The 14,873-nt window shown below is 41.0% G+C and overlaps 1 protein-coding gene across 1 annotated transcript in view; it reads right to left on the reverse strand.

Annotated features, from left to right (window-relative positions):
* Positions 1 to 7,264: 7,264 nt before the first annotated feature.
* PDE7B (phosphodiesterase 7B) overlaps positions 7,265 to 14,873 on the reverse strand; it is a gene marked incomplete at both ends in the record, with an annotated part of 142,683 nt that continues 135,074 nt past the window's right edge. Inside the window, 2 exons of the mRNA XM_080805902.1 lie at positions 7,265 to 7,479; positions 11,309 to 11,389. Of these exons, the coding sequence (XP_080662028.1) occupies positions 7,265 to 7,479; positions 11,309 to 11,389 (296 nt within the window). The remainder of the gene's footprint in view (positions 7,480 to 11,308; positions 11,390 to 14,873) is intronic.

Here is a 14,873-nt window from a genome sequence, read left to right on the forward strand (position 1 = left end):
GTGTGTGTGTGTGTGCGCACGCACACACACACATCTCTTTTTTATCCATTCATCTGTTGATAGACATTTAAGCTCTTTCCATAGTTTGGCTATTGTGGACATTGCTGCTATAAACATTGGGGTGCACATGCCCCTTTGGATCACTACATTTTTATCTTTGGGGTAAATACCCAGTCGTGTGATTGCTGGGTCTGGCAGACACACTTTTAAGCGATTTTGAAAGTGTTAGTTTAGAGGAACAGAATCTATTTTAGGGTCATTTATTTACAGAGACTGTAATTGACTTCTCTGCCTCTGTTGTCCATAGCCAGAAAGGATCTGATGAAGTTGCAAAAGGAAGGGCCACTGGAAACTTCTATAGATAGGATTTATAGGATAGGAATGGAATTCATGAAAACGTGACAAGTTACCAAATCTTGTTTGCTAACTAATTCTTTCTAACCAGGACTGTATTGTCATCAGTTCTGGGAAGGGCTTAGATTAAACAGATGATCTTCTCTGACTGGGCTGAGTATTTACTTTATAATCAGAAAAGTTCCTTATATTCCCTGGTCAGTGTATCCTTAGTGCCCGAAGAACATTGTCTTCTTTTATAATCATTTTTACAATATTTTGCCTATATTTTATAAGGATTATTTCATGATCAAGCTGGTCACCTATAGATATAATCATACCCAATGTCTATTAAGCGTTCTTGTGTTTTCTTTTGCACAAAAACTGTACAACCCAGAGAAAATAAAAGGTATATCCCAACCCTCACTTTGTATATTTGTTTTAAATGATATAGGAATTTACATTTGTTGAGGATGCTCTATTAGAAAACATGCTGTATGTTTTATATATGTTTTCTAATTTTGACATCACGACCACCCTGAAAGGTAGGTGTTACTCTCATTTTACACGTGAGGAAATGGAGGCTCAGAGAGATCAAATTATCTGCCTGGAGTTAAGCAGCAAGTAATAACAAAGGATTTAAATTCTGGTCTGTTGACCTCAGTGCCCACACTTTAAAAACTCTAGGCATTGCCTCCTTAAAAGAGGAAAAAAATTACTAAAGATTAAATCTTGCCATACTAGAACTTAAAACATTCCAGGCAATTGAATCCAAGATACATCGTTGCTTAGACAACTGAGACAAGGCAATAATGCATCTTCAAATCCTATCAGCTAAAACTTAAAATTTTTCTAATAATCTCTCCAGCTTAGTTTGAAAAAAAAAAAAAAAAATCCCGTCATGGACTGTTCTGCAGCTAAAAGCTCCCCGGGTAGTCATTGCTCAAATGTCCATTGCATTCTCATGGAGGCAGGGCTGAGTCTTCTCCTTTCTCTGACGGCATGTTACTTGACGAGTACCTCTGCTTTTGGTCCTGCTGTGGGACAGATGGTGAGCACTGGCCGAGAACGCGTCTGGAAATGTGAGTGGTGTGTGTCCGGGAGGCACCAACTTCCACCCACAGTGGAGCCTATGAGAAAAGCAACGAAGCTTTCAGGGCCGGACTCAGAAGAACAGAGCTATCACCAGCCAGAAGTAGAACATATGCAAAGGAGACAAATGATTCTTCTTTTGTTTTTAGGACCTGTTTCCTTCACAGAAATTTCGGACAGAACAGCAAACAGAAGATCCACTATTAGAGTATAGAAAGCTAAGCTAAGGTCATGGGCAGCTGAGACAGAGCTTTCATTTGAGGAACGGATTGAAGGGGTAATCATTTTATCCCACCTTGCAAATAAATAAATACATAAGTTAATCGACTGTTTTGAAAAAAATACGAAAATGAGTTTGACTTCCTAACATAAAATCACCAGCTTTTCTTCACTGCATTTTCCCCCCATATATTCTTCACATATTACCCACGTGTGAATGGCTGTTTGCCAAACTTCTTGTCATTGATGGGGAGAGAACTTGCATCTCTTGAAAAGCCTACCATATACTAGACAGAATATTCCATTGGCGCTTCTTGTATTTGGTCTTTTTTAATTGCCACAACAATACCATGAAAGATATTACTGTCTGGAAATACATTTTTTTTTTTTAAAGTAGGCTCCACACCCAGTGTGGGGCCCAACATGGGGCTTGAACTCATGACCTTAGGGCTTGAGATCAAGACCTAAGCTGAGATTAAGAGTTGGACACCCAACCAGCTGAGCCACCCAGGTGCCCCTGTCTGGAAATAATTTTATAGATGTTCAGTAACTTCCCTGAAGTCTCAGAATAATTTAGTGACTCAATCAAGATTGGGACTCACTATTATCTTGAAGGGAAGGAAGAAATATTCCTCAGTCCAAGGTTTTTCTAGTTGAACTAAGAATTACATATATGTGAGGCAGATTAACAGGAGAAAAACCCAAAGTTTGATGATGTGCCCATGGAGACCCAATAATGAAACTGAGACCTAAAGAAATGACCAAGGCTGGCAGTTTTATACTCTTTATGCAAAGACAATAGGTTGGAGGAATTGACAAGATGAAGAAAACTCAATTTTGGAAGCTTCAATTAGTAAAGAATGCTAAGCATAATTTGGGCTGGGGCAAATTAGTAGAGTGTGAAAAGTTGTTTACACAGCCTTCTTGGCTCTAAATTTCCCATCTCTGGTAACAAGGATGTCTTTACCTCTTGGTACAGGAGGCTCCCTTTACACATGGGAGATTTAGTTCCTGCTTTCAGGGGGACAGAGGATGGTCTGAGTATCCTTCTTACATAGGCTGTCACATAAGTAACTTTTATTTAAAATATTCAATATGCTGACATGGCACATTTTGGGGCAGCCTGCTCTTGGCCCGTACAGTCTCCAAGCTTATCTATGTTCTGCTATGTTGTACTCGGGGAGAGAGCTTTATCAGTGGCTGAGGCCTTACAGGTGTTCTCACGGATTCTCTAAGAAGCATTCACTGGTCGTGCTGGTCTCTGACACAGTCTGATTTCTCCTGGAGAAATGGAGTCTTTTTATATCTCAAGTTAATAGTGCAACCTCTGGTACATAGTAGATCCTCAATCAATATTTGTGGAATTGAAATGCAATTGCTCACATAGGCTTGACTTAGTGCACAATGTCTCAGCTAGGTTCTCGGGGCCATTTGAAGATCTTGTCTGACTGTTATTTGGAAAACCACTGGGTTCTCAATTTTGATTTTGATCTTATGATATCAAATATCCACACATGAAAAAGTGGCTTTGTTTTCAGACACAGGGAAGTCTGAAGGGGGTGAGATTCTGTATCTAATCTTAATAAAAAGGGACATGAAGAGACCATGCAGATACAAGGTTGTTTCTCGGAAGCAAGGGTGGTGGTTTTTTTCTCCTCTATTTCCAGATGAGTTGAGGACACTCAGTTGTCCTTCCTGAACTGTTCTATTGTTCTTGATGGTTTCTAGTCCTGAAATCTGCAAGACCATATTTTTCACAGGTAATTATTGAATGAAGTCGGCTTTGTCTTTACAACCTAATCCATTGTACCTCATTCTCATTCATATATGAGTTTGACAAATGTGAAACAGAAAAATATCAGGACTCAGGGGAAGTGTAGAACTGTATGGTGGGAGAAAGAGAGCCCTCTTTCCTGAACTTGGGACTAACTGGCAAGTGATGCCTTCATGGACAGGGCTGTTTCTGCAGCCCCAAGTAGGATGAGTCACATGAAGACCATGTCTGTATCTGTGCATTTTTCCCTTGCAAGTTTCCTCTCCTGAACAGTTGGCCTTCATTGTTGAATCTGATTGTTTTGCTGATAACATGTTACCTGGTGAGAATCAGTATATTTTCAAGCTTTGATGTTTTTAGGAAATTATCTTTATTTTCAATCGTTGATCTAGACATGCCAATGGATATTTAGGCCACATTTTGAGCAAAACTCACAAGGTGTTTGTTTGTTTTCCAAATCTCACAAGTGTACACAAAACAACACAATTTTAAGGGTTTGCTTAAAAGAACAGAACATAAGAAATACAGTGAGACACAAGCTCATAACCAAATTCAAATCAGTGAGCAGATCTGATTCAACAAGAGAAAAGATTACAAAACAAGTCTGCGTTTTGTAGGAAGCACTATCTGAAGACAGTGTCGCCGGACACTCTCCAAATGCCTTTGTGGGAAGCCTTAAGCAGGTGGAAAGAGAGCTGGATTTTTACTCAGCCTGGAGGAGTTCGGGTAGGTTAGGGCTTCATGAACAAGTTTCTGCGTATTCACGGGTTCTGTTAAAGGAAAAGCAGGCTATGACAATCAGACCTGGCAGTGATATATATTCTCTCTCCCTTAATTTGATCTGAACTCTGTTTTGCTTACTAAAAATAGCCCTTTGATTCCTTTCTTCTCAAGTAATGACAGAATTAAACTTGGTAAGTCAACTATTGGTGGTCCATGGACCAGGAGGAGAATATAAAGATAAAATCCATGCTTGATCCAACAGCTGTGTCTTAACTAGCAATGAGCTCCTCTATCGAAACGGAGCCACTACTAGGCAGGAAAAAAAAAAAAAGTTTTCACATTCTCTTTCTTTTTTTTTTTTCTTTTTTTGCCAAAAAGCAAGGAACTCAAGAAAACTCCAGATGGTTGAAAGAAGGACAAAAATGCATCTAGTTTATGCATCGTGTCTCCTTCTACTTCAAATTTGGATTGTACTAGTAGCTGCATCATAGTCGGATATCTGGTGGTTTTCTCTGTGAGCTCTTCTTCAAGACCTAATTGTAACATAGACTTCTGTCCTATGAACTTGGAACTACTAAAAATGCCTCCAATCTTACTTATTTAAGTTACAATATAAATATAATTGAAACAAAGTCCATTTCTTAAACCCAAGACAGAGGTCCCATTCACTCAAATAGCATCTTCTCTTCTCTCCACTGTACCATCCTTGACATTTGCTTTTCTTCATTTGATCTCAGGTACGTTAAACACAGACCACTCAAAAGCTCTCTCTGCACCATCAGACCAAAGTAAGAGAGATTCAGAAGCAGGAATACATACAACATTTTCTCTTTTGGGGCCTCACCAAGCTGAGAGCTTCAGAGGATTAAAGCAATAAAGAATCCTGTGTCAGTTCATAGTTATTACAGAGAAAAAAAAGTTAGTGTTGAGATTTCACAACTTCTCTCTTACCCATATCAACAATTTCAACTTCTCATCCACCCATTTCGTGAGGTTTTTCACACTTTCTTTAGTACCATCTGACAATCTCTCCTACTTTAATGAAAATATAACCAACTTTCCAAAATTTCCCCTAAACCTTCACTCGGCAAGCCTCAGTGTCTCTACAGAAACTTAGTACAAAACAGTCAAGTTTCCAACATTTCATTTGTACGTTAGGAGGGGAGAAAACCCACAAGAGTTGCAAGTAGGAAACGAGAGTTAGCTGTCAGTTTGTCAGCTTGCGAAACAGCTCGATAGTGGCAGAAATGATTGTATTATCATTCTCCCACTACAACATTATTTAAGGTAAGAAGAAAGGGACATGCCAATTTTCATGTAACATTATTTAAGCTAGAACTTTGAAAGAAGAGGTTGAATGCACAGAGCTCAGTCACCAGAGAAGGATGCAGTAACAAACTGATTTTCCGACCAAGAGTCTGCCGAAAAAAATGGCCAACCAGATTCCAAGGTGACTCTGTTAGCTAGAACCGTAATGAATCACGATGACCTGCCAGGAAGGTAAATTCGGTCGCAAAACTGAAATGTTTTCTTGACTTCAATAATGTTAACTTCAGCTAGATAATTGAGTAGTTGTTCACACGAAATTAAGGAAAAAGAAAAATCCAGTTACTGTTAACACCAAAGAAATGCACGCCAACCATAAACCAAAGGTGCTTTGGTACTGTAGCCATAACAAACAAAGTGTGGTGGGAGAGCAGGGAGTTCCCTGATGGTTAGATGACAGGGTCATAGAAGGTTTGTGAGACCTGCCGTGTCTCCTGCGAGGTTGACACATCGCCACGGTCCAAGACAAGAGTCACATAAACACAAGCTTATCAGCTGGCTTGTTAAAACAGTGTGCAACATCGCTGTGTTGAAAAGTGACTTCAGGCTTGTTGAAAGGTCCCATTAATCTGAGGAAACGATGCTTGGTGCCATAGATAAAACACTATGGTCTCAAGCGGAATGCGTGTGAAGTTTCCAGAATATTTCCTCAAAGACTTTAGTCAGTTTTGGTTTGTGACCTTAGCTGGAAAGCACAAAGATGGGCATGGGAAGGCAGTTCAGGACATCTGTGAGGATTTAAGTCGGGCAGCTTTCAGAAGATGAAAGATGTTTAAAGTTAAGGCCTTTATCTGCAAACAATAGTATATTAATAAACTCTATACCAGATTTACAAACGCATTCTCTTGTATGAAACTAACAGTATTCTGTTCACAGTGCCATTATTGATACAGGTAGCAATCCCATAATACTCATGTATTTTGGCATGGGAATCAGTAGCGCTTGGTATTTACAGAAAATGTACACGTGTGCATATAAACATGTCATGGAATCTGAATTGTTGATAAAAGACAGATCGGCTAATGGTGCAAAGGAATGAACTGTACAGCACCTTCCCCTCGGATCGGATAGGAAACGTGGTTTCTGAAATTGAGCAGACGCCAAATCTCTGACCCCAAGTGGCATCAAGTCAGTAACAAAACAATGAACCCCCTGTTCAGATTGGGTACATTGAGTAATCCTAGTCCAAAGTTTAAGATCCATTGTCTAGTGCATAAAATATAAAAGTTAAAAAGATTTATTATTATTTTTATAATAATAATTATTATTAAAATAGAAGGTCCTTTCTCTCACGTTCTCATTTGTGCTCTGGCACTTAAGACCCATCTCCTTGGAGGTCCGAGTATGCTGGTGTTTTTGTCATGCAGATCAGCAGTCAGATGGCAAACGCTAAAAAAAACCCCAAAACAAACAAAAAACCCGCTCTGGACTCAGCCACCGTCGCCTGTCACAGTGTGACCCGGGGCCCGAGGAGGACATGGCAGGAGCACCTCTTTCTTACTCCCCAGTCTTCTCCTGGATGGGTGAACCTGACCCCCTCATCCCCCCGAGAATCGGGGCCCACGTTCCTGAATGGAGTTGCTTATTTCGGCAGCGAATGCTGAAGTGACGGATGGCTTCTGTACACTTGGAAAAAGGAGAGGAGGCAGGTGAGTGGGAGGAGGGTGGCCTTGCAAAAAGCCCGGGACGGATCTCAGCACGTGGCTGGCCTGGTCGCCAAGGGCTGCCACCCTCTCAGGAGGCCTCTGCTCCAGGAGGTTCTCCTCTCTGCGCGGAGCGGGGGCGGACTGGCTGGGACTACGGGGCGTCGCCTTTGGTCCCAGTGGGCACGTCGCTGTCCGTCCCCTGGCCCGCGTGCTCCGCGCCGCCGCTCCTGTGGGGCGTGGGCAGCAGGCTCTTCCACTGGGCTTTGTTGTGGGACAGGTGGCGTAGCATGTTCTCCGACAGGGCGCTGGGGCCCGTGAAACGGGCCCACTCCCGGAAAAGTGGCTCCACGATGTAGCTCATGAAACCTAGAACGGGCAAGGCCAAGTTCAGCACCGCGAAGGCAGAACGACACCCACTCGACCCCCATCCTCCCTCCCAGACCCTGCTGGGCTCCATCCAGAGATACGGAGGCAAAAGCAGATAAGCTCCCTAAACTTCGGTTTGGGAGCACGTGGTGTGTCACCCCGGGCTTGTTTCTTAACCTCTCGAGCCTCAGTTTCCTCATTTGTAAAAAGGAGCTGGGAAGAGGACCAAACCCATAGGTTTCTTATGACCAGGAAATGACTTCACACAGGTGAAATGCTCAGAAAGCTCCCCGCACGTAGTAAACCCTCCATACCTTTGGCTGTTATTTGCGGAGGGAGAAAGACATCGGAACAGAAAGGTAGGAAAAAGTCTGTGCTGGAGCTGAGGAGGGGGTGCGGGAGAGGAGGAAAGGGGGAATGATATCAGGAAGGGGCGTATGGTTGCCGTAGATCCATGGGGAATTCATGTGTTTTACGCTGTAGGATATTTCTTCAAGAGTATTGATTTACAGCTTTGTCTTACTCTCAGTTATGTTAAGCAACTCATTTTTGATAGGGATTTTTACCTGTATAAAATCCCTACGTTAATGACCAGGTAAGAATGGTTGATATTCGATATGTCTGTTCTCTTGATTTCAATGTTAGGGTCTTTCCATATTAAATATGATTTATTAAAGCCAAGACGACTTTCAGTCTAGGCTGGAATGACTGGAATCATCACAAACTTGGACATACTTAGGTTTTACTGAAATGTAGGTGTGGGGAGAAAGTGTTTTTTAGCATAACGAATTTTCTACTAACTGACAGTGTGTGTTTATGAGGCTGTGAATTATAAGGCTTGATTTGATTATCTTTTTATTGAACAAACAGCAGATGCTTGGCCTGTGAGGATGCTACAGAGATGGAAACAGGATGGAGACATGCAAAGTGTTATTTCACATTTCTGCATTATCTCATCGTATGTGAAATATGACTTAAGTAGTATGAGATCATTTTAGATCACCCAAACCTGACTGAGGAGGAAATTTAAGCCAGTGATAAGGTTATATAGGGAGTCACAAGTAAGGATTCCCTTGAATTTTCTTGTTTACTATTCCTGAATTTTCTTCACTTCCTTCATAACCTCTATATCTAATTTCTAATATCCTTCACTGTATGAGAGATTTGATATTAGAAAGATGGTTCACAAAATGATACTATTCTCAGGTTTGAAGTGTAAATATTTATCAGGTGCACCTTCATATCAAAAAGCTACAAATCCAACATTTAAAAATCTGGCACTTGAAAATCAACTCATTTCTTTCTGACGTTCTTGGGGAATTAGTCCCCATATATCTACTTGTCCGATATAAAGACCTCTCACAGTAGATTAGGCAAGATTGAAGTCTGAGTAGACACCAGGAGGTACTTTTTCAAATGAAAGTGACTTCCGCACGATCACATTTGGGAAACTGTTCCATCCATTCCCAGTGCATTATGCCAAGCTCTCTCTTCTAAGCAAGCGAGGGACTGACTGCCTGGATTTTGCCCTCCTGGAAGGCTGGGAGCGGGAAAGGGAGGCATGGTGGCCTCAGAGCAAATAGGGAATGAAGGCAAGCCTCTTTCTCCTCCTCCTTCCATAGCTTTCACCAATTAGAGATTCTTTTGATCTAATATCTTCTTTCTAAAATGCAGAATTCAGTGGAGAGAGGGAAAGGGATTTTAAATCCCACTTCCACTTGGGCGAATATGAATGACTTAAACAGAAAATCAGATCCAAACCTGAGATGGCACGTGGGGAAATTCTCACTGTGGATTGGGACAGGAAAAAAGGGGACAGTTACAGTCCTGGGGGAATCAGGGCAGAGGACATAGCTGCCTTCCTTAGGACCCACTGGCAAAATCCTCCTTTGGAAGGCTGAAACCTGCAGCTCCCATCAATCAGACTTTATCTTCGAATTTTTCCAGTTTAGCCTGATCTACCCCTTCATCCCAACCCTGACCCTACAGAGCCCGGGGATGTGGAACAGAGACCAAGAAAGATTTATGTATGAAGGGTTGTTTTATCATCACCTTCTTTATTATTTGTGTGTTGCTGCAGCCTCCCTGATCCTTTCCTAGTCACTCAATCCCCACCCCATTTTAAAAACAGGTATCTATGGTAACCACATTTTCCTATGCTGAAAACCAGGACATATGATCTGACAAAATAAGTGCGTTCTCATGACAACAACAGGGTAGAATCTCTAAAATCAGGTCTGTCTTGCAAATCCAGGTTGTGTGCTTAACAATGTGAATGCCTTTCACAAAATGTCTTTAGCAGGAGCCTGGTCAATTTGTTTCTAGCCAGAGCGTAACAATGGGGGGCGGGGCACAGGGTTGGGATTTTGGTCAGGGTCTATTCCTTTTAAATCGCTTCTGCAGAACCTCCATAACTAAGGGAACCTGGAGCGGGGATTGGCTCCAGGGACACCAAGGCTGAATTTCTGTTGGTGCTGCTCCCTTCCCTGCACTGCCCCCCAGGGATTCTATAGCTATGTCATCGCCCTGGATTCTTCCTGATTGGTGGTTTTTTTGTTTTTTGGTTTTTGGTTTTTTTCGGTTTGTTTGTTTTTGTTTTTCTTTTTGTTTTATAACACTCCCACTTTTTCCTCTTTTGGGTGGAAGAATCAGTTTAATTTTAAAAACAACACAACAATACTAAGGGCAATTTGGTGGGAAAAAAAAAGGATCACCAATAATCCCATAATTTCAACATATCTATTTTAATATTTACATCCGTCATTCAGATCTTTGTAACTAGGTTAATTTTGTTCCTATTCCCAGAGGATGACTGTATGACTCTTTTGTGGATGAGATTTGACTCGTAGTGACTATAAGCATATTATTATTTGACTAACTTGCTCTGGTTTTCTTAATTTTCAGTTTAATTTTTTGCGATGCCCCGTTTCTTTGCCCAGTAGAGGCTTTAAGCCTTGATCCTTGCAGAGGGCTGCAGCCCTGTGAATGCATTAAGCTGTCTGAGGTCTGTGGGAAGTGGTACATGTCAGGGCTCTAGTTTATGACTAAAAGAGTTCAAGTTCTGAGTTTGGCTTTAATTGGAAGAAACTTCAAGGAAGTGAAGGACTTGCTTTAAGTATAGATGGAATTGTAAAAATATTTTAAGAACTGATAGAAATTCATACTGGATCAAAAATATTTCCTATGTGCCTAAAATTTCCACTATTTGATTTGTTTAATAGTTTTATGTAACATAAAGTAATTATTATGTTAGGTGCATTAGCATCACAGTTGAACAGTTTACTGCAATTGATACTTGAGAATAAGACTGAAAATAAGTTTTGAAGTGGAAAGTGGAGAAGCAGGGGACTCTGGGCTACAAGCAATAACATGGTTTGCCGAGCACACGCCTTTGGATTGCGTTGGGGATGAAAGGTAGTGGGGCAGACTGGAAGGGTCCTCAAGGTTCATTCTGCCGACTTCCCACTCTTGAAGTCCTAAACAGTGCGAACTAATCTGTTTCTCAGCAGCAAATAGTTGGTTCTTAAGACTTTCCTTCTACTCAATTTGGTTTTGATTTGATTCTGAACTGCAAAGTTAATACAGGCTAGTTAAGGGCCTGTAACAAAGACTTTACTCCATTTTTCGTAGTTTTTTAGTTGGTAATTACCCAGTAAATCAGTCATGGTTAGACTGTTTATTTGGACTTAGCCATTCATTAAATCTCCAGTTTGGATCTTTCAAAGGCTGCATGTAGATTTTTTTTTTTCTTTGTGACTCTGGCAGAGCTGCCAAAAGTACTTATTTAAAATTAAAACTGAAAAAAAAATTAAAACTGAATTCCACTCACCAATTTGTATACTAGGGATTGAATCTTTCTGTTGATTACAAAGCGGACTGATTTCCAGTTCAAATTTCTGTTCAAGGTCACCTAAGAAGAAAGAAGAAGAAACACTGGTAATCTAGAATATGTAAAAATGCATGTTGCTAGCTTTAGTGATCTAGCTCAAAGAAGTTATTCTGGGAAAATTACCGTTTGCTGCCTATTACCATTAGGAACTCCCTAGCACCCACTTGCTCTGGTAGCTTCTGTGAAAATTTTAAGATATCAGAGTGTAAATGACCATTTACAATAGGCTTATTGTAAATGAGTATGCTCTGGAGCTAGAATAAACCTTTGACCAAGATCTGTAAAAACAAGGATACAAGTAATGAGCAATGTCCTACATGAAATCGAAGTTCTGGCTTTAAGTTACAGTTAAAGTGAATACATTGTGTGCTCCCCCTGCCTTTCACCCTGCCTGAGCCTAGTCTGATTTCCTGTGAACCAGGAATAGTGAATAGGCAGGAAATGGGAGTGAGGGACTAGAAAATCTCACTCGAGGAACATCTCTGTCTGTAGCTACAATATTGAGCAGAAATAAAGGTTATCTATCACCTTTAATCCGACTTAGTGTCACCTAGCGTAACTAAAGTTTAAAAAAAAGTGTAAAAGTCAGAAAAATATTTCTTTTTAATGCCTTTGTCAGCTAGAAGGCCAAAGGCCAAGTGTACCATCTAAAGCTTCATCAGAATACTTTATCAATCCTTTGGGGGGTGAAAAATTATGGGTAAACTTTGCACTCGGAAAAAGAGTCTGGTTAATCAGTAAAGAAGCTGTTCCTTAGAAACATTAGCTGTGTTCACAGAGGAGATCTAAGTACAACATTAATATCATGCTTCATGTGTGTCAGGCACTATTCTAAACATTTTACATATGTTAATTAATTTCATCCTCATAACAACTTCATTATAGTACCCATTTTACAGATGAAGAAACTGAGATGAAGGGAAGTATTTTGACCCAAGTTGCCACATTACTAGTAAATGGGGGACCCTAGATTCCAACCTAAAAGTCCGGCTCCAAAGTATCTGCACTTAACAGCTGAGCTAGGGTCTCAGAGATGCCACACCTCTGTCATTTGTTTATAGCCTTGTAGCCATGAGTCCCATGGTCCCTTGGGCCCAGGTTATTCTCAAGACCGAGGTAAGGAAATCAGTCTGGCTTAACCTGAGGAATCCGGGGAAGCCAGATGATAGTAGCTTTCTGAGGACAGGCATGACACCATTTCATATTAAAATGAGTTCTACTCCTTACCTTCATAATTCTATTCATCATGATTTTTCAGTCAGCTTGACACTTTGGAGGAATTGTCTTTGATTTCTCCTTTCCCTTCACCCTCCATATTGAGGCATCAAATCCTATTTATTCCTCTCTCAGAATATCTTTTTTCCCTCTATTCACACTCTGCCTGTCTCTATTCTGGCTTACTAATAATGCACTTTTAGTGTTTGCTTCTTGGTTCGTTTTCTTCCTTCAGTATTTCTTCTACTTCAATTACATATGTTGCCTCTGTTGCACTTTCTAAGATGACTCTCATTGTCATGTTCTCTACTTGAGCTTGGTTGGTGTACAAATCCACAAATCCCCACATTCTTGCTTTCTATGAGTCCAGGATGCTATATGAAGCAGGTCCCTGTTTCAGTGCCTTTGTCCATGTCTACACCTGCCTAGCCAGAGCCGCAGCATCCAACAGGACTTTCTGCAATGATGGAAATGTCCTCTGCACTGCCCACCATAGTGGCTTTTTGCAATATGATCAATGAAACCAAGGAACATGTAAATTTAATTAAATTTAATTATTTTAAATTTAACTAATCACATATGCTTCGTGGCTTTCTTACTGGAAAATGCAGGACACTAACTACACATCCTCCAACACATCCAGTTCAGATTCTATGTCCTCAGCACCAACCTTCTCCTGTGACCTCTACCATGAGATGCCATTCAGTTAGATCATTTATTCATTCAGCATAGACTTCTAAAGCACTGTACATTTCAGATTCTTTGTTAATCAGTGTAGAAAATAGAGAGGAAAGTTGTATCATTTGGCTACTCCAGGAAATTTACTGCCTATTACTACTGCCTGCACTTTATACTATCTTGAGGTTCTGAACCTTTAACTATACTTCTTTGTATCCTTCATGACCCCTTTGTGGGGCTTTGTACATAGAGAAGTTAATAGTTGTGCTAGGGTTTAACAAGGCTGGAAGCAGATGTTCAGTAAAAACTTTTGGGAATCTTGGTGGATGGAGACGACATCAGCAGGTGGTTACAACAGGACAGAGATTCTACTTCCCTAAAACATGGAGAGGAAGGAGTTGAATGATGTTCAGAATCCTAATTTCTGTTCTCAGAATTTAATGCTATTTTCCTAATTCAGGGGATGTCATCCTCCTTCCCTGCTAAGTCCTCCACCTTGATTTTAGAGGTTTTCCTTTGCTCAGCGTCATGAACCATTAAAGATACTTGGGCTAAGACTATGAGCTGTCTGTGGAAACCCAAATCCTGTCAGGAGACATGCCAGAGCAAAGTGAAGGGAAGCTCACCTTTTGTGGTCAGGGCTACACATGTCCTAGATTGTTCTATCTTGTAACATTGTATGTGCATATATTGTTAGGACAGCAATGGGTTTTGGTAAAGAGATCTTTTAGATTCTTTTTCTTGGTTGGTCCCATTTACTCCTTGTAGTTAATAACTTTAACTCCCCAGCTCCGTCGGCCTTACTATCTGCCCAAGTGACATGGCCCCCTGCCTCGAGTTGCTTGCTCATCATTCAAATAAGAGGTAAAATAAGCAAAGGAAAGGGTTAAATGGCAATCAGTGCCATCTGGAGCACACGGCTGAGTCAAAACCAAGAGGGACAGAGTAGAATCTCTTTTTTGCTCCATCATTTGATTTCCAAGCATGAGGATCTTAGTCCTTCTCTCATGTTTCAATATTTTTTATATCACAGAGTAAAAAAGATACTTGTCTTATCTAAGTCTCCTGTTCCAGTTTCATCATATTTCCTTTTGTTTTCTCTCAGCAGAGATTTTATATCATAGGCCACAAGAACTGATTTTTTGACTTCTAGCCACTCACACTCAACTGAAGTGAAGTCACACAGAGTTGTGGGCACTCCATGAGCGCTTTTCCTCTGAGCGAAAGAGTTGGTGAGCAGAGACTTCTGGCCCCACGTGAACCCTGTCCCATCTGCTTTGTCTTCTGTCTTTGGGACCATCTCGATGTCACTGACACATCTTTCGATGAAAGCTTCTCCAAAAAGCTCACTGTTGCTACTTGACCTCCCCACGGAGCTGGTATGTGGGACACTTCAGGCTTTATTTGTTCTCAGCCTCTCAAACCTGATCCTGTCACTAACATCAGGGCACTGTTGTGCCTGAACAAACATCCTGAGCACGGAAACCAGGCCTGAAGAAACAAGGCTGTGTTTAAAGGCCGATATCCCACCCAGCGTCAAGATCCTGTTCGCTCATTCATAGCCTTATTTCTGAATGAGGTTAATCTTTCAAAAATTATACCCGAACTTGGG

Source organism: Martes martes (assembly GCF_963455335.1).
Source record: "Martes martes genome assembly, chromosome: 6".
NCBI classification, from domain to species: domain Eukaryota; kingdom Metazoa; phylum Chordata; class Mammalia; order Carnivora; family Mustelidae; genus Martes; species Martes martes.